General features: G+C 44.0%; 1 protein-coding gene across 1 annotated transcript in view; it reads right to left on the bottom strand.

The window, feature by feature from the left end:
- Positions 1–1,060, bottom strand: part of RRAS2 (RAS related 2) — a 44,211-nt gene extending 43,151 nt beyond the window's left edge. Inside the window, exon 1 of the mRNA XM_069857639.1 lies at positions 887–1,060. Coding sequence (XP_069713740.1) covers positions 887–991 — 105 coding nt within the window. The 5' untranslated portion in view covers positions 992–1,060. The remainder of the gene's footprint in view (positions 1–886) is intronic.
- Between the last annotated feature and the right edge of the window lie 19,754 nt (positions 1,061–20,814).

Below are 20,814 nucleotides of genomic sequence, written 5' to 3' on the forward strand. Positions count from 1 at the left end.
CACTCCATCTCAAATGCCCTGTTCAAACCGATTTTGAAAGAACTAATTCTCCTGATGTGTCAGTTATTTTAATGTCCTGTACAATACTGGATCTGCTAAGCATTCAGTATCCAGATTTTGAAAGCGCTGTTTTCTATATAGTTACTTAGTGTACATTGCAGAGCTTAAATTCTCCACGGAATGGTACAGCTAACAAACACAGAGACGCACGCTCCAGTGAAGAAAATCAGAAGCAATAAAGCAGTGTATCTGCTATCCGATCATCTGTTCTAACAGAATATTTTTGAGTATATGTCTGCCCCGAGCATTAAAAGACATGTTTGCTTTGCTGTCAAACAGCCTGTCCTAGGGGTAGGTAGAGCATTATGGCCTCTCCTCAGCAGAAATTAAGAAAACAGATAAAAAAACATTCTCTCCAGATCAGCGATGCCAGCAAACAGAACACCATTAGTTATCTCCTCTCTCCACCATGAAGAGAGGTAGATTAATAACGCCCCCGAGACAGCGGTAGAAACACTAACAGCAACAGGGCAGATTGAAATAAATACTAGGGGTACGGCTGGATTCGCAGCGGAACGGGAAAAAGGGCTCCTCCTCACCAGGCTGACACGCACACTTTACATCACCTATTCTGTCACGGTTTTTACTGGAAACGAAGAGGAAAACAAAGTTCTATTCTCTGGAAAGTTCTATTCCGCAGCTGGACCCGGACGACCCGCGAGGTCCCTCCCCGCCCGGAGGCGAGGCGGGGGGCGCAGCCTCGGCCCCGGGCGCCGCCGCTTCCCGGGCGGGGCGGGGGCCGGGCGGCTGCTGCCACCCCGCACCGGAGCCGCCCCGGGCCCCTCAAGGTCACAACGGCGCCTTCCCCCCCCACCCCACCCCTCACCTGGATGAACTGGATGGTGAGCGCCGACTTGCCCACGCCGCCGCCGCCCACCACCACCAGCCGGTACTTCTCCTGCCCCGGGCCGTCCCTGCAGCCCGCGGCCATGGGGGAAGCCGAGGGGAAGCGACCGCGGCAGCGCCGCCGGGTCTGGCGCCTTCCCTCCCTCCCGTTCTCTGTCCGTCCCCCTCTCTCTCGCTCCCGCCCGCCGGCGCCGAGCAGCCGCAGGCCCCGCCGAGCGCCCCGCCGTGCGGAGCCGCGCAGGGAGCACCGCCCGCCCCCGCAGCCAGGGCGCCGCGGCTACAAATGGCCGCCGGGGGGCGGGCCCGGCCTCAGCGCTAGGCTGATCAATCCTGGATATTCATGAGGCGGGCGGGGCCTTCTCTCCCGGCGCGCCCGCGGGCTGAGGGGCCGGCCCCATCGCTATGTTAATTAGGTGCGTATATTCATGAGGTGGGCGGGGCGTGCCCGGCTCCTGGGCGCCGCCGCTCTGCGGGCTGTGACAGCTCCTGGGTCAGAATCATAGAATCACAGAATCACCAGGTTGGAAAAGACCCACCGGATCATCGAGTCCAACCATTCCTATCAAACACGAAACCATGCCCCTCAGCGCCTCATCCACACATCTTTTAAACAACTTCAGGGAAGATGACTCAACCACCTCCCTGGGCAGCCTGTTCCAGTGCCCAATGACCTTTTCCGTGAAAAATGTTTTCCTAATGTCCAGCCTAAACCTCCCCTGGCACAACTTGAGGCCATTTCCTCTTGTCCTGTCCCCTATCACTTGGGAGAAGAGGCCAGCACCCTCCTCTCTACAACCTCCTTGCAGGTAGTTGTAGAGAGCAATGAGGTCTCCCCTCAGCCTCCTCCAGGCTAAACAACCCCAGCTCTCTCAGCCGCTCCTCATAAGGCCTGTTCTCCAGCCCCTTCACCAGCTTTGTTGCTCTTCTCTGGACTCACTCCAGAGCCTCAACATCCTTCTTGTGGTGAGGGGCCCAGAACTGAACACAGGATTCGAGGAGCGGTCTCACCAGTGCCGAATACAGAGGGAGAATAACCTCCCTGGACCTGCTGGTCACACCGTTTCTGATACAAGCCAAGATGCCATTGGCCTTCTTGGCCACCTGGGCACACTGCTGGCTCCTGTTCAGTCGGCTGTCAACCAACACCCCTAGGTCCCTCTCCTCCAGGCAGCTTTCTAGACAGACTTCTCCTAGTCTGTAGCACTGCACAGGGTTGTTGTGCCCCAAGTGCAGGACCCGGCATTTGGCCTTGTTGAACCTTATGCCATTGGTCGTGCATCTCTTCCACGCTCTCCCTCCCAAGGCAGCGCTTGAGCAGCCTCACCCGGTGGGAGGTGTCCCTGCCCGTGGCAGGGGGAGGCTGGAGCTGCATGAGGTCCCTCCCAACCCACACCATTCTATGGTTCTAATTACTGGTTTCCTCATGGGCTTTACTGGGGCGCCTGTCCTCCTGCAGCTGAGTGCTTCATCAACATTAATGAGCCTCTTTGAATACCCACGAGGTGGGGAGGAGGTGTTCTTGCCCCTAGTACAGATGCCAAGGCAGGCCACAAAGGGGTTTAAAGCCAAAGCTTTTTGATGTCAGGATTAGACTGAGCAGGAAGGGAAAAGGGATAAAAGCCACAGAGGCTTCAGCTCTTCCCCACTCTTCATCAGGTCTGCTTGTGACGTGAGTGGGTTCCCCACTCATTTAGACCATTCAGATCAAGGCCACTGTTCAGTGTCACAGCCCCATAGTTGTAGAATTGTTTACATTGGAAAAGACCTTTAAGATAAAGGCCAGCCCTTAACATAACATTGCCAAGTCCACCACTAAACCATCCCTAAGCATCACATCTGCACATCTTTTTAACACCTCCAGGGATGGTGACTCAACCACCTCCCTGGGCAGCCTGTTCCAATGCTTGACAACCCTTTCAGTGAAGAATTTTTTTCTCATATCCAGTCTAAACCTCCCCTGGTGCAACCTGAAGCCATTTTCTCTGGTCCTATTTGTCCTTTTCTGTACACAGTCAGAGCACACTGCTTGCAGCCTGGGATAGAGTCACCTTGGTCCTTTACATCTCTACTACCTCTGCTGGGAGCAGACAACTGCCGTCAGTAGTGACCTACCTATTTTGATAATAATTTACTGTCCGACGTGTTTTCAGACATCCAGAATGCTAGGCAGATGACAATTGCACATACTACAAAAAAGCAGAACTGACTTACCCAAGAAACCCAGACTTTCTGTACTAGATAGACATTGAGAAAGGCAACAAGGCTCGTGAAGGGACTGGAGAACAAGCCTTATGAGAGGCAGCTGAGGGAACTGGTGTTGTTTAGCCTGGAGAAAAGGAGGCTGAGGGGAGACCTCATTGCTCTCTACAACTACCTGAAAGGAGGTTGTTGTGAGGTGGGTGTTGGTCTCCTCTCCTGAGTAACATGTGATAGGACAAGACGAAATGGCCTCAAGTTGTACCAGGGGAAGGTTCAGATTAGACATCAGGAAAAATTTCTTCACTGAAAGGGTTATCAGGCACTGGCACAGGCTGCCAGGGAAATGAATGAGTCACCATCCCTAGAGGTATTTAAAAGACAGGTAGATGAGCTGCTCAAGGATATGGTCTAATAGTGGACACGTACAATTGTACTCAATGATCTTTTCCAACCTAACAATTCTATGTTTCCATGATTTCAGCTCTGCAATAAATGAGGTGAGGGTCCCACAGGCAGGAGACTCCCTCCCACTATAGACCTGGTTAGTTAGCTGTCTGCCTGACACAGTCCCTAACAGAAATAACATATTGTGGAACTAATTAAAAGCGATCATGATGCCATATATACACACAGGATAAATAATGTGCCCATAATCTTAATTCTGCAATTTTCTCATTTCTCCTGCTGAACTTTGGAGTTCTTGCACTAGATTTCTTTGCTTTAAAAAAACAAACTTGTAAAACCAAAACCAACATACTAAATAAAATCTTTCAACACCCATTCTGGTTCAGTAGAGGGGAACAGTGTTCAACACACAGGAAGCAAATTTGATACCGTGTGAGTTAATGCGATAACTGGATGAGAGGGACACAAGGGAAGCACTTTGCCACTGAGATTTCACAACTGTATTTTGGAAGAGGAATGCCAGGACTCAAGCCCCCGTGGTTTGGTATTCTTCTGTAGTGATAAGCCACCTTTTCACACCCGTTTCCTTATTGCCCTGGCTGGTTAGAAATAAGGAATAGCTCGCACAGGAAATATCCTGGAGGTATCTAAAAGACAGGTGGATAAGGTGCTCAGGGACATGGTTTAGTGGTTGATAGGAATGGTTGGACTCAATGATTCTGTAGGTCTTTTCCAACCTAGTGATTATGTGATTCTGTGAAAGAATACATAGTCTAAGATTTTCCAGTTTGGGAAAGGGATAAGTGAGTAGGAGATATAGCAAAGGTCTGTAAAGTCCTGGGCAGCACAGAGAAGTTGAAAAGGGAAAGCTTCAAAACAGGAGAACTAAGGGACAGCCAGTGATAGTATGAAGAAACAAGTTTAAACAAACAAAAAAAAAACCCACAAACCCAAAATAAAAAAAAAAGATATTATTTTCCACAGATACAGTCATGGAACTGTGGAAGTTGCTGCCACAAGGGACTATGAAAAACAAAACTGCATCTGAGCGACAGAAGGTTAGACAAAGTCATGGGGCATAAAGCAGCTACTAAGCGCAGCGATTGGGAACACAGTTTTGGCTCAGGAAGTTTCTAAACACTGGCAGCCTGAAGGCAAGTTGGTATGAGAAATGAATGACCTTCCACATATGCTGATTCTGGTGCTCTTGCCTACAAATCGCTCGCTGGCTCCTGTCAGGACTAGGAACCCATTTAAGTATAAAGCCAGTAGGACAAGCCTTCTCCTAATTCCTAATAATGCTTTTCAGTTTAAGGAATATCAGAAGTACAGACTATGATGAAGTAAATCTGCTGCTAGTTTATCAAGTATTGGATAATAAAAATGCAGTTACGATCTCATAGTTGGCTATTAGTACGGTAACCAGTAAACTCCACTGTTAGGAGTGGCAGTGGCATGAAAAGCAAATTTTTAAGTGAGTTTGCAACAGAATATCTGATTTCTTGGTTTAAAGATACAGAGGAAACCAAACATTTTTATTTTCCCTAATATTTTTGTAGGTTTCAGTTTCATTATACATCCTTTTCAATAGCTGCTCTCGCTGATGTGGCTATTCAATCTTATGAATTCTACAAGAAAAGCTTGTGTTTTTTAACCAATACTGACAGATATTTTAAAACAGATAACGCAATCATCCATTACTTTCAAAAATACTCTTGCAAAAAAAACTATTACTGTTAAATTCTTTCCATTTGTTATTTTTGATAATGAAATCCAGTTTCACAAATAGAGTGGTATTCTTGCAAAGCAAGGCAGTGATCATGGAAAAACAAGAGATGGACAGTAATTAATGAGTAGGTTTGGGTTTTTTTTGGTAGTTTCATAACTGCATCAGTAGGAATTGTTTTATTTTTGTTGTATGGTATTAATATAGGTAGAGGGAGAAAGTCTTACGTACAGAGATGTAACAGTCTAAAACCCGGGATGTTCAAACATCTATGCATACTAATTTTATTCATGGAAATGGTTGTCTTGTACTCCCAGGGCTGTCAAGGGACAGAAGAGGACTCTCCAGAGGAGGGTACCAAGGCAGTTAGGGAAGAACCAGCCTTGGAAGTGCTAGTCTCTGCTCCCTGCAGCCTGAGCCCTGGCAGACACTCAGCACCTTGTCTTTCTTCAGGAGCAGCTCTTGCCGAGAGCCCTAGTTTCAGGAGACAAGGGGTTTACAGGTGAATAAAGACGTGGAACGTATGCCAGGTTCATTTCAAGATGAGCTAACACAGGAAAAGCTGAGTGGTGAGGCTTCTAAAAGGTGAAGAAAGAAACTTGTGACTGATACGAGGCAGCAGGGAAAGATGATTCAAAAAAGGTTTTGTATGGTCCATGCAGTCAGGAAAATAAGTTTTGCAGCACCAGACTGCATATCCCTACGGAGGTAGAAAACACAGGGTTTCATAACAGAGAGGAAGAACTTGAAATACCGAGACCTGAGATGATGAGGACATGACCAAAGTTTTGATAAAATGGCTGGGAAAGAAAGTACAGCTTTTAGAACTCTTACATGGAAAGAAGCTGCGTCATTTCAGGTCTAGCCTGAATATGCATATTTAAAAAGAGGCAAAATCAAGAATGACATCCAGATGGCAAGCTTAAAAGAAAGAGCGCCATAGCACTTTATATAATGGCATAAAAAAAGGATTTCAGGAAGTGCTTGAGGGAAAGATCCAGAACTTTATTTTATATTGGCAGTTTGGCAAAGATGTGGGTTTGGAAGGTTAGAAGACGTGTATGCTGTAAGTAAGTGACATATTGAAAGCTAAGAAGGGCTCTCTGAGAACATAATAGCTTAATTAAATGAAAGCTTGTTCACAGGCTTATCACAGAAAAAAGTTATAAAATCTTTGGGACATGAGTCAGCGTAATAGGTAACTTTAACAGTGAGTTATTCTACTAATGTAGGATTATATGTAGGCCTAATGGTGGCACTGGTTTACTTACCTTGCTCAAGCAGGCTTTAAACATCACCCCTCCTATTGTGTAGGTACTGTGACCTGAGGAGATCCATGTGCTGCAATCCCCACCAAGAACTCCACTGCTGACCATAAGAAGATGGAAGGAAAACAATTGTCTCAAAGCCACAGAACAAGAACCTGAGGAGAAAAATTATAAACAATTTGATTTTCCTTGAGATAAAAATGTAAGACCTTATTCGAAATAAAACAGGCAATAATTCTTCCTGTGTGTAAAAATGTGAGATATTTGTTACATTTATAATGAGCAGCCAGAAACTAGAAGATAAGCTATTTCTACTCAGACGTATTTATTAGTTTCTATCTGAGTAAGAAGTAAAACTATTTTCAGCCAAGCAGCTACAGCTTTTTATAAATGTTCATCTATTTTTGCATCTACCTATTCCAGTAAAGTAGTCTGTAGTAAACACTTCAAAATATGTCATTTTCTCTGAGGCTTGACTTGATCTACAAAGGAAAAATACTATGTCCCTCCTTTTATTTTTCCCTTTAATTTGTAAGATGGGCTAGACAGTTTTATTAATTATTATGGTTACTTTAGCAATTCAGATGTGTTTATACCCAATGGTAATTATGAAACAATAACATCCCAAGGGAAAAGAGTGAAAGAAACTGCATAGGAACAGGATTTATAGACAAGGTTGTTTAAGTTTATGAGGGTCTGGTTTTCCTAACACACAAGTAACTGCACTGAGTGATTAAATGTAGGCAAATTTATTTATATTTTTTTTACAGAGAATGTACCAGCATCAGTTCTTTAGTGAGCAGGTCAGGTTTTGCACACTCAGGCACTCAGATAATTCTGTGGCAAAGCAAACAATCCAATCTTGATTATTTTTTTTCCATACACATTTAGCTGCTGTGCATTTATGTATTTTTACACATGTAATTATTTATATATTTATTTTGCGGTGCTGCTAGGATAAAAAAGAAGCAGGAAAGAAACACAAACTGGTACCTTTCAGACCTTCCCCACAGACCCTAAAAATGTGAAAGCAAGCCCTAAAGAAAACATTTCCACGAATCACTTTTAAATTACTACTTGCAAGAAGATCTTGCTCTGTTGGAAAAGAGACTGAACCATTTCTTGTCTTTTACCATATAAAGTGAGTAACCAGGGATACAGCTGCTGGTTATGATACACAGCAGAGGCCAGCTCAGAGCAGAGGCAAACTCAGAGCACAGGAAAGTTTGAGGCAGGTGGCATTCAGCACAAGGGCTCTCCAGAGCAGCATGGTGATGTCCATCCTGCACCATGAAGTGTGGTGACTTCAGTCTTTTATATTGACAGACTTCTTTCCATCTGCTGTGGTCACCACTGTCTTCTTCGCAGTATGGGACCACACCAGAGTATTCCCCAGAGGCAGGTGAGCCCCTCGCGTGCCCTCAGTCACTGTTTGTTCCCCTTGCAGAAAGCTGCCCAAGACCATCGTAGAGGTCTTCATTGTATGTTCTGAGATCTGTATCTGGGCTGGAGGGATAGGGAAAGGCCAAACTTTGCTGGCTAGGGGCCCCTGAGCATCCTGGAGGAGCTTGTGTTATGGTGCCTGTGCTGTGGTGGAGAACTGCATCCAGTTTCCCAATGCAGGAGGCACGCTAAGAGCTGTCTCTCAGGAGCAGGCAGCTGCCATGCAGAGCCAGAATATCCCTCCATTGAAAGGGCTGCTGCAGAGCCCTGCAACTCCTGACTTGCTGCAGCGAACCCCACGGATGGGGAGTTCAGGGTTGAGAGCTGAGGTAACACCTGCAACTCCCTGTCCCCATGCTCGTCTCACTGTGCATTCCCCAATGGCACCACATGCCACCTGCGTGAGGCCAGTGTGGGGGATTTGCAACCTGCCCAGCCCACATTCACACCCTAGCAAGCTGCTCCTCTCGTGTCACACCCTGGGAGAGTCCCCACCAGACTGGTGGTGCCTGGCAGCTGAACTCATGTGCTCACTGCCTCCACAATTTGGGGGCTCCAGACAGGAATGAACCAGCAGTGCTGTGAAAGACAATTCCACAAACCACAGCGGAATTTCTTCGGCCAAAAAATGAGCTACCTTAATTGATGCACATAGCCACTTCCTGTATGACAGTATGACCAGAGCCTCTGCCCCTACAAGACACAGAAACTAGGGTTTTTTTCTTCACCACCAAAAGGCTAGAAGGACACTGATGGTTTCCTCTCCCCTAGTACAGGATACCAGAAATGTCTTATTTTCCCCTAATGCGCATAAATTTGCTTTCTCACATTATGATGTTTCCACAGAGCAATGAGAGAGAGGCAGGATAACAAAAAAAAGATAGTTTTTGTGTAGAAAATACCTGGATATCCAAAACAGCCTCTGAATCTCAAGTCTGGGGAGAGCCAAATTTTCACACACCTGTCAGTCATGCATGATCCCACTGCCCCAAAATGGAAAAAGGCAGTTAGCTTTTACCATCTGTCCCCAGAAACCTCTGCCACTCCCCTTGCAAAAAAACCTGAGGGTTTGTAGGTGCATCTTAGTTGGCTTTCCTGGAGTTGTTAAGTTAGTGCAGCCCAGAGTGCCGCAATGTTAGAAGCCCCGTTTCTACTACACTCACAAAGCTCCCCCACCAATAGTGTTCTTCTAGATCCATTTAATTGTGATAGTTAGGCTTGAATAGAGAAATAAAGAGTGAGAGGTTACTTAGGCAGAGTGGACTAAATCAGCTGGGCCTGACAAATTCTGTTATAAAATAGAAGGTGAGCAGTCTCAGGGGTGTTGGTAGTTTCCCTCAGCACTTTATAGTAGACAGACAAGAAGTCCAGAAGGCCAAAGAGGATAAATATGTTAAAAAGGGAGAAGAAAAAATGAGGGAAATCTCATTTTCTAGAAAACAAATAATTAAACTATTTGTAAATACCTGGAAGAAAACAAGAAGGTGACTGATAACCAATATGGACTTCTCCAAGAACAGACTGCCAAATCAAAATACTTTTCTTCTATGATCCAGTAACAGTCATTCAAATAAGAAAAGGCATTATGCGTTTTATAGCTTGATTTTAGTGATGTTTCTGATACTGTCTTCCATGATGTGCTAATAAACAGGCTAATGTCATGTGTTAAGTTAGATGGCAGCACTAAAGCAGGAGCAGGGAGGTGGGAATACTGAATTTAGTAATTTTCAGTGGTTCAGTGACAAAACTGCGTGTAGTACCACACAACTATCCAGAAGACCTCATCCAATCTAGTATTATTAAATATTTCAGTAATAAGCTGAATGATGAAACAAGAAAGCACGTCCTACATTTTTAGAAGCCGCATGCTGCAAACAAAAATTTTTACTGACTACAAGAATTAAAGAAAAGTTCTAAAAAGAGAGTTCTAAAAAGTCCTAATTCAGAAACAACACGTGCATTGTTCCCTGTGTAGAAGAGAATGTGTTAGTTATTTGATTGCAGTTAAGTATATTAGAAAAGAATGAAAAAAAAAATATTACTTTCCCCTTCCCTGGTGCATTTCCTTGCTTCTTGGTGTTGTACATCACCCAAGCTTGAACTCCCTCTTTTTGCTGACATACTTGCAGAAATATCCTTCCTCGCATTTTATTTCTCTTGCTTGCTTGCACTGTAATTTCCACCAAAAGTGCTTGTATTATCATTTTTGTATAACACCTTAGGATGATGACCTACATTTCATTTTCTGCATGTTTCCTTCTTATGGTGAGATCAAAGGAGAGCTAATGATCGAGGCATTCTGGTCATACTAAAATTCCTGTCCTCCTTTTGCACTAAGGTGGTGTGTGCTTGTGCTTCACAGCATTTCTTTAGCAAACTGCCAACTCCACTATTTCCTATAAAATCATTTTATGTAAGGCCACTCACATGCAGCCTCATTTCTATTTCCCTTTACCCTTCATGACCCATTGCCACGGATTAATTTTCTGATGTGATTCTTCAAGAATTCACTGTCCCAGTATTTCTGTACCTCAGCTGGATGCAGAGAGCTGTCTGGTTAATTCTGAGAGCTCTAAATCCACACAGGAGCAAAATGCATGAGGAATCATTTACTGAAATGCATGACCTTGAAATAGCATAGTTCCATAGCACAGATGGAGTTTGCCAGATGCCAGAGACTATGAAATGATGAGCTTTAAAAGATTCAATACTTCAGAGACGTTTAAACAACTGAGATGATTGCAGTATAGGGTACATCTCAATACACAGTGAACAATGAAGTCACCTCCCTTTCCACCCTCTTCCTATCATTAACAGGCCCAGGAGCCCCTTCTTAGGATACAGGGTTTTCTGACGCACTCCTGAAAACCAGCTTATACTGTGCAATGGTGTGTTGCCCCCCTACACTCTAGACTGACTTCTTCCCTTAAATCCTGATCAAACAATAACCACCAGCAGTGATCATGATGGTCAGTGATGGTCACAATGGTTGCATCCACCTCATGGTGTTTTCAGGGGAGACAGATAACAACACAACAGCCAAATGCTACTCTATGTTAGTGCATCCACCTGGCCACAGTGCTGGTCAGAATCTGACTCAAGCCAAATGTGGAAGAACCTGGCACCTGTAGTCAGTATGTAAATATGACTATGAGTCAATCATCTTACTCCATAAATAGTGAGCAGCCCAAGAGCCCTTTGAGCACTCCTGAAATGACAGTGGGCTGCATGTCAGGATCTCCCCTTGAAAAGGATACCTCTAAAGGTTACTCCTCAAGGTTGAGAGAATCCTTGTTGCAACAGACGCTCAGTGAATGAATTGGGAATAAATGCACTGAAAATTTGTGATCTTAGCTAACCGGTATAAAGGATTGATTGCACATTTATAATCCTTTAGACAAACTGTTGACCAAGTCTGGGACTAAGTCTGGATCCAGTTGCACCTAGACTATCAATGAAGGGGGGTGTAGAATGCAAGAGGGTCCTCTCTGAACCTCATGATTAAATGGGAGGATTTACCTGACAGCTTTTGTCTGACCCTGTTCTCTGCATACTAAATAATCAAGTGTACCTTGCCATCAAACCTTGTAAACCACTGTTGCACTTATTATCATACCTTGTCAAATCTCTGCTTTATAACAATAAATGCATTGCAGCTGCTCTCTTAAAAGTGAAGTGCATCACTCTATTTCTCCCTCCATGACACATAAAGAAGGATGCTTTTCTAAAACTCAACAGACAGACGGTAACCAAGTGAAATTGTTGTCTTCAGGCTTGTCCCAATTTAGGTATGGGGAAATAGGAGTGGAAGAAGAATTGCTAAAGGTCAGAAAACAGGCTATTTCAGAGTTTCAGTTAATCTTTCTCTCCTTTTCCTCTTGCCCCAATCTATGTAACTCAAGGAAGTTCTGTGTGTGTGCACAATACCCAATATTCAGAATACCTTCCGTTTGGCTCCAGAGGCACTTGCGCTTTCGTTTCAAAGGTGATATTAGCAGGCTTTGCCAAATCCATCATGTTTTGACCAGTGAGCCTATTGCAAAAAAGAAAAGCACTTGTTCAAATACGTGAAATTCATTTGTATTGAGATTTCAGCTGAGGAATTAACATTTAATTTTTCATATTTGTATGAGTTGGGTTTTATCATCAATTTACAGAACCAATATTAGGGGCTCACACTGGTGGATTCTGTGCCAAAATGTCATAAGAACCAGTTTCTGTCACATGGAAATTACTGTATAAATAGACAGAAGAAATATTATTATCCCATTCGCAGACAGGGCATTCAAGCAAAAACACACTAAGGAATATGCCTGAGGATACGCAGAAAGCCTACATCAGTCAAGTGAGCCATACCAGGGAATAAACAACATAAGCCCTTTATTTACTCTTTCTCCAGACGCTCTGTATCTTCCTTTAAATCAGCCTAGTAATTCACCACCAGCAGCACTGCAGGTGAAGAAGCTGTTGAAATAGATTTTCCTTTTTGTCATTTCTTATGTACATGAGAACAAGGAATTGAAGTCAATATCATTCAATGTCTGCTGTAGGAATTAATTATTTTTAAATATAGATATAATTTTTTTAAATTATGTCATTCTTGTTTATGCTTTTAAATCACTGACAACCAGAATCTATCTGAAAAGCAAAAATGTACCTACTGATTGGAGAATGGTGAAATTAAGGTAAAAACAAACAGGCCAGCTCGATAACAAGTGCACGATAAACAGAAATTTTAAAGGAAAGGAGACTTTTCAGATATTTCTGTGACATGTTGTTGCCACTTGAAATGTGGTGCCTTCTGGTGCTGTCTCAGAATATCTGGCAGAACATGTTGTATGTAATCAGATGCTATTTTTTTCAATGTATAATTTTTTTTAAAATTCTGTCTTCTCTGATAAGCATCGTGCAAGACAAATGTTCTACTTGCTAGATAATTTTCTTAAGAAAAATCGAACAAATGCATCTCTAGGATTTTCTGTTACTAGCAACTCAGACTCCCCTTTTTAAAAGCCCATGATACAATAACGCAAATTTTTTAAGACGCTGTGCCTCACTATCAAATCTTCTATTAAGGAAAAAGGCATTTAAAAAAAAAAAGGTAGCAATCACACAAAATAATAATGGAACAAATGATGATAATCATTAAAACTACCATTAAATCTAAATTTATCTTTTTTTGTTAGTTACACAGAATAAACAGCCACATTGAGGAGCTTAGACTGTGAACCCACTGGAATGTGGGCATTTAACACTCATGGAATTCACTCCTATGCTTGAACTGGCACTTTCCTTTACTACCTTGTGGTAAATGAATGCTAATCAGTAATATTCCAGTAAAATCTTGCCCAACTAAATCATTCCTTGGTTCCCCAGGCAGGACTTGCATGCGAATGTTTTCCAAAAGTGCTGGCAAAGCGGCTACCTAACTTTAACCAGCAACGTTTTAAAAAGCATAAGGACAAAAAGGAAAGGGTCAACAAGGAAAATCAACAGACACAATAGTAAATAAGATGTTCAGCAGCAATGAGAGTGTTTGTAAGATATTTCACCCTGAGGTCAACACATTTTCCCTGGCCATGGCAGTGCTCACACAAGAAACCAGCAACTTTCTCACATTATCACACCAGTGGGGAGCCGTGAAGGGAAGAGCAGTAAATGACCTGCAGTTTTGCTGGGTGCTGGAATCAAGTCTAGTGCATTAGATTTGTACTTCTACAGAACAGCTTATAAGACACAAGCAAATATTTGCACACTTGGCTCCCCACAAATTAAAACATTTAAGTTCTTGCATGAGCGCTGCTTGCTAACAAGGAACACAGTGAAACAGGAGTGGATCAGGAGAGTAAATTCAACCGTGCTGAGGTCCCTACAGCTGTGATACGCACTGCTGTACCATTTTGGACAAGATGCAGTATGACTTGAAAATCCATGCTTGAGGTTCAGAGATCTGCAATCTTGCCAATTGTCTCATCCCAGCCATCCTCTCTCATTACAAGGACTCCCATGCACGTGCTTTTTGCTTCTGGTTATATTCTTGCCTGATTTGTGCTTTGTCCTGTTACAGGCGACACCATAGGCCTGCTCTCCAGACCACCTCACAGCACTGAGTTTGGTCACAGATGAAGGCAGACTAAGAGGCTTCATACTGCATTTGCCGCAAGAGGACACTCAGAATGAACTAGTTCTTCCTGGGCAACCCTTTGCCATAGGAAGAAGGTAAAGGCATTGAGCTTCTGAAAATTTGGATCTAATTCATTTGTCACACGTCATCTGAAGACTCTGAGTGAGGGAGATGACCTCGGACCAGTGGGCCAACCAGCAGCAAGGTGCAAAACTTCAAGATGAACCCTGCTGGCAACACCACCTCACAGTGTGTGGCTGCACAGTGGTTGCCCCTTACAGTAACCTCCGAGTCCCACTAGGCAGCAGCCAAGCAGGCTGTGGTGGACAAACCCAACGCGGGCAAAGTCATGATGAAAGATCCTGAGGCTATCCTCCAAACCTTCTTAGTTAAGACTGCACGAGTCGGTCTCTGAACCATACAGGCCACCACTCCCCACAGTTTCCCTGTCTGACGAAGCCCACTTTCTCATCCAGTGCTTGTCCCAGAGCAGCTGCAATTGCCGCAAGGGCTACCAGTCAGTTGTATGTAGGGCTCGGTGAACCCACCAACAGAGATTTACAGACATCCTGCCAGTTTTCAGTAGAAGGCCTCGTGATACCTGTGCTCTCCCTGCCTCCAGCATCAGGTTCAGAGGGGATGATGAAACCTTCCCAAGTAGGATCATTCACAGCATGAAGTGGAAGAGGCTAAAACCCCTCTGTGCTGTTGGATGATGAAGCCATACCCACACAACAGTGGAAGACAGGGCTAGTTTAACCACATGCTATGAAATGCTATGAATAAGTGGAATGTGCTTTTTTCTTTGACTGCAATATGGCAGGTGCTGATTGACAGACTAGACACAAATGTGCAAACCGCACAAGCTGCACAAATCAGTGCAGCCCTGATGACTGTTGTGTCCTACTCAGCTTCTGCAAGGAATCAGCTGAGCCTTTCCATCTGGACTAGGACAACAAGGACTAGTTTCTTCAGCAGTTTTATGCCCATCTTCTGCAGTCTGTGAATAGCTGGAGTAGCCAGATGACCCCCTGCGTCTGACACGGTTCACTAGTGGGGTGAACTGAGCAGGTTAGGGTGGAGTCCAATTAACTGTACATGACATTTCTGTCTCATTCTGTTTCCTAGAGGAGGGGTTTAGGTTTGCCTGCTTTGCCTACTCATTCCCCAGGGGACCTCAATCCACACAGCACGGTTACTCTGTGTCTGTCCTGTCCCTCTGTGTCTTTTTTGACCTTTTGAGCATTCTGGCATGTGGCTGTTACTGCTGTCTCCACAACCCTCAGGAAACATCACAGGCTGAGGGATGTGTGTTTTGCTGGAGAAAAAATGCAGCTAACAGACAAGTGGCTGTGCCATGTAGCTCAGGAAAAGGGGAAGGATGAGGAGACGCTTGCTTGCTGTCTGGTTCTTGGGAGATGGTGGAGAGAGCAGGAGAGAGAACAAGGCTATTTAAGCATCTCAGATGGATGGAAGAGCCAGACTTGATAAAGGTGAGAAAGATAAGGGGAGGATTTAACTGGTTGCATCCTGCAGGACAAAAGAGGTACCCATTCACCAAGGAAACCTTCTCTCCCCCTGTCTACAGTGGCACAAAACCTTCTGTTCTGTCCCATTGTCTCCCTTTTTTCTCTTGAGAAATTGGCTTTTTGCCATGTACCTAGGCTTTTAGCCAAGATGCTCTGTTCTTGGAGTGGCCATGCCTTCTGAACCTCATGAAAGGCCACCTGCGCCTGAGATGTTATGCCTCTCCTTTTCATGGAGAAGAGATGCCCCACACGTCACCATGTGGTCTAGGTTCTGCTGACATTTTGTGTCCTTTCAGCCTATGCCTAAAGAGGTCCCTGAAAAGATGGACATAGAGTAGACATTTCTCTTCCTTGTACTCCATTAACTGGCCTACCTGGCACTTCTTGGTAGCACAAATTCAGTGGCTCTAGAGGGAGACAGAAATTCTGAGAGAAGCTGCAACTTGTACCCCTAAAAAAGAAACTTGTAGAAAAGCAGTCCACTTACTCAGGCTAGGACAAGAAGTACTGGAACAGGGGATCACTGACGCAGGCTGGGGCTAGGAGTGGGCTGAAGAGGTTTCCTGGATTTGTTTACTCTGGGAGACTCTGTGGGCCTAGAAACAGGGGACCTCCTCCTTTTGACTCTCTTGCATGGTCTATCCAGAGCACAAGTGTCCAAAGGAGTGGCTGATGTAGTGGCGTACTCCTATTCAAATAGCTGTTTAGGGTGTCTGTACCACATCACAACATGGGGAACAGCTGCCATGTCACCATCCTGAATGGTTTTCTTCAAATCTTCAAGGACAGGAACACCTTGAACTTCTCATTACCAGCTGGAAACGTCCTGATAATGCTGCGATGCTGTTTCCTTCAAGCTCTAAGTGGCCTTGTGCTGGGTTGCCTGGGAGAACAAAAGGATTGATGTTAACAGATCAGATCACAGGCACTGTCAAATCAAGAATGGCCAGGAGTATTAGCTATCCCCAAAGGAACATGGAGCTGGCAGGTCTGTGGCTTCAGCCACAGCCCCCAGAGTGAGGATTGCTGGCCAAGAGGTGTTTGGCTGTGGCTAAGGAGTGCCCTCCGTGGCAGCCCTGTGGTCAAGGCAGGAGGAAGCAAGCCAGCTTCCTCCTCAAGACGGGCATGTGAATCTCATCACCAGAAGTCATAGAATCATAGAATAACCAGGTTGGAAGAGACCCACCGGATCATCGAGTCCAACCATTCCTATCAAACACTAAACCATGCCCCTTAGCACCTCATCCATCCGTGCCTTAAACACCTCCAGGGAAGGTCAATCAACCACCTCCCTGGGCAGCCTCTGCCACTGCCCAATGACCCTTCCTGTGAAAAATTTTTTCCTAATGTCCAGCCTAAACCTCCCCTGGCGGAGCTTGAGGCCATTCCCTCTTGTCCTGTCCTCTGTCACTTGGGAGAAGAGGCCAGCACCCTCCTCTCTACAACCTCCTTGCAGGTAGTTGTAGAGAGCAATGAGGTCTCCCCTCAGCCTCCTCTTCTCCAGGCTAAACAACCCCAGCTCTCTCAGCCGCTCCTCATAAGGCCTGTTCTCCAGCCCTCTCACCAGCTTTGTTGCTCTTCTCTGGACTCACTCCAGAGCCTCAACATCCTTCTTGTGGTGAGGGGCCCAGAACTGAACACAGGATTCGAGGAGCGGTCTCACCAGTGCCGAATACAGAGGGAGAATAACCTCCCTGGACCTGCTGGTCACACCGTTTCTGATACAAGCCAAGATGCCATTGGCCTTCTTGGCCACCTGGGCACACTGCTGGCCCATGTTCAGTCACTGTCAACCAACACCCCCAGGTCCCTCTCCTCCAGGCAGCTTTCTAGACAGACTTCTCCTAGTCTGTAGCACTGCATAGGGTTGTTGTGCCCCAAGTGCAGGACCTGGCATTTGGCCTTGTTAAACCTCATGCTATTGGACTCTACCCAGTGGTCCAGCCTGTTCAGATCCCTTTGCAGAGCCTCCCGACCCTCCAGCAGATCGACAGTTCCACCCAGCTTAGTGTCGTCTGCAAACTTGCTAAGGGTACACTCGATGCCTTCATCCAGGTCATTGATAAAGACATTGAACAGGGCTGGACCCAGCACTGAGCCCTGGGGAAGTCATCGGATGATGCAGCCAAAAGGTGTGGTTTGTTCGTTTTGTTTGGATTTACCTGATGATATTAAAATTACAGAGATTCGCGTTAGTACTGGCATTAAGCTTTTTACACTTACTTAGGCCCAAAGTGATGAAGAGGTTTTGGCTTCCAAACACTTCCATCAAGCCGTGCCTTCAGATTTGCTGAAAATGCTTCTTAGTTTGTTGAAAGCAAGATTTCACACTACATGTTTGACCAAACTTCTTTGTGATTTCTGCTCTCAGAAAGTAGTTATTTCTCATTTCATTGTAGAAAGTTATAAAAACAAACCTGTCCTTCATTCATGCCTTGCAGGCTTTTTAGACTCTTGGCACTTGTCTTAATATTGGAGAACCTTCCTAGATAATTGGACAATGAAGCGTTAATGCTTTCTGGGGTGGGGACTGAAGGACAGACTTCTTTTCCGGAAAGAAACAGAACATTGTCTAATGTACACAAATTTTTGCATTTACCTTTTATTGTGGCATATGTCTGAGCAGAGATTCATCCTCACCACTTCTTTCTTTCATGTCAGTCTAGATTTAATAACAAAAGGCATAGTGCAAAGACCATCTTTTCTCACAATTTGAGAATGGATCGGTTATGATCCACAAGCAGCACGATTGTATTATTTTTGTGTTTCAATATACAAAAAGAGTTGCCCTGGGGGTAACAGGCAAATCTAAGTAATGTACACATAACACATGGGATCCTGCTTTGTATGCTCCTTAACAGTGAGGATTAAGATCTATGGCTCTCATCTTCTAGCTGATAACATCAAGAGAGTCTGCTGTGACTACACAGAGCCTTCCTGAAACCAAATTGGTCTCTGAGCAAACACAGCAGTTCATGTGAGAACTACTAAATAAGAACAATTTAGAACTGCAGCTTAATCTGCAGTGTTTACAGAAACAAGCACTGTTTAAGGCAGCAAATGAAGTTGTAGCTGATAATTGTGTCTCACTTGGTTCTGTGAAAAAGGGTCATTCTTGTATCAGGGATATGGAAAAAAACTACCAACAACAGCTCATAGCTATACAAAGAGGTAATCTCCAGTGGAAAAAAAAAACCAACCCAACCATCACCAAATAATTAATCTTGCATTCCACTTGTTATCTCTCCCACACAAATGGGGGAAGGTGTGTCATGACTCAGATCACTGCCAAAATAGCACAACGTGGCATTTCTTAGTTTAATTGTTTCAACAGATCATTTATTCATTCTGTAAGAATGGATTTGTTTTGAGTTCTCATCCCTGAAATACCAGGGTGGACTTCATTAAATGACTACCTTCACTGCATGACTACCAAGACTCCCCAGTGCTGCAGGAAGTACAGCAAGTTGCACACTCTCCAGGCAGCTAAGACAACACCAAACATTGCCAGTCACAGCCATACTCTCCCGTGTCCTTCAGCACGTGTTCAACATAGGACAGCAATGGTTTGTGGCAAGAAGAGAAGAAAGCTAGCAAGACTCCTGAGACAGCTGGATTTTGAGGGAGAAAGACAAGGCAAAACGAGGTGATCGGACTACTGTTAATCAGATAAGATTCTACCTTCTACCTTTTTAATCATGAGCCTTAAGAGACTGCCCTGGGAGTCTCATGAGAACATCAACATGCCCCATTAAGAAGCCTTGTGTGCCTGCTACATACCTTACTCACACATATAATTTGCTCATTTCTTCAGTCTGTTTTTCCCCTTATAAATTTCAGAAGTTATATTAGTAGTTTTCACTCAGCATTTACAGTTTGAGGGACATAGTAAGTATTTTAAAATAGGTTCATAATATCTTCCTAAAGCCCTTGTAAAATCTCAATGCATTCAGGATGTACATGTCTTTTATACATCGGTCTGGCGTTCTCAATGGTAAAAGTTAAGACAATGAATCTCTAGTCATATAGTTACCTGCTTAAAACACTAAATACACATCCAAGGCACTGAAATGCTTTTTAGAGAAATACATAAGTGCACGCCTGTGACTACTGACAAGCTATTCTGTCTTCTAACCGTGCAATTACTGTATTAAAAGAAAAATAGATGGCAATACAAAATCAGTTGTAGAGACAAATCAGAGTAATGGGCTACAGTTCCCCAATTTTTTCCCTACTGAAAGATAAACATGCATTTGTACCACTTACTGATACACTACATTGAGATTAAGATGAATTTGATTTGATCTCAATACTGAGTCCCTGAGCTCAGAGTATCCATGGCAAGTGCAACAAATGAGGAAGTTGGAAACCACAGCAAGGTAAGCAAAGTACATTGCAATTAACTCCAAAGGTGCTGTTTTATCTATCCCTTGTTAAGGGATTCATTCAAGACTGGCTGAAATTGGTAAGGATTTTACTGCAGAGTTAATAAAGACTGTGAGTTATAAATCATGACAGAAAAAAGGGCTCCTGCAGTCACTATGGAGGGCATGTAAAAAACAGGAAATAAATTTACTTTTCAAGTGTCCTAGCGTTTATCTGAAAGTAATCTGTAAGTTCACACAAACTGCATTAGTTCTCCGTAACTGATTAGCAGAAGCAATTCCCTTTCACCTTTACACTGAGACACCCTTCCTCTACACGTCAGTAGGGCAAGCCACAGGTCACACAAAAAGGTTTCTTTAAGGCAACATGGTATCACTCACCTTATTTTAATAATCAAAAATGGAACCTGCATTGTTAGAGGTTGGAATTCTAACAGGACCTTCCATTGACATTGCCATAGAGGTTGCGTTCCAGCTTTTAGAAGTGATATTCACACTTCACCATTGCAAAGAAACATTTGAATTTGTTTCACTAATAATAATAAAATAATATTATTAATACATGTACCCAAAACAGGAGGTATTTTTTGGTCCAGGAACCAATATCTATATTTATTTAAAAATTTTATAGGCCAAACCTAGGAGAAATTAATCACAAGGACTGAGATTCAACACGTATACCCTGACAGGACAAAGCCTCCTGAGTCTTTCAATTCCAGACTGCACCTACCCAGAGGTAGTTTGCAGTATTTACTAGTGATCTTGAACTTTGCTCTTCCTTAAATAACACACATAACAAACATCAACAACACTAATAATAATACCCTTC

Source organism: Phaenicophaeus curvirostris, chromosome 5 (genome assembly GCF_032191515.1).
Source record: "Phaenicophaeus curvirostris isolate KB17595 chromosome 5, BPBGC_Pcur_1.0, whole genome shotgun sequence".
NCBI lineage: Eukaryota > Metazoa > Chordata > Aves > Cuculiformes > Cuculidae > Phaenicophaeus > Phaenicophaeus curvirostris.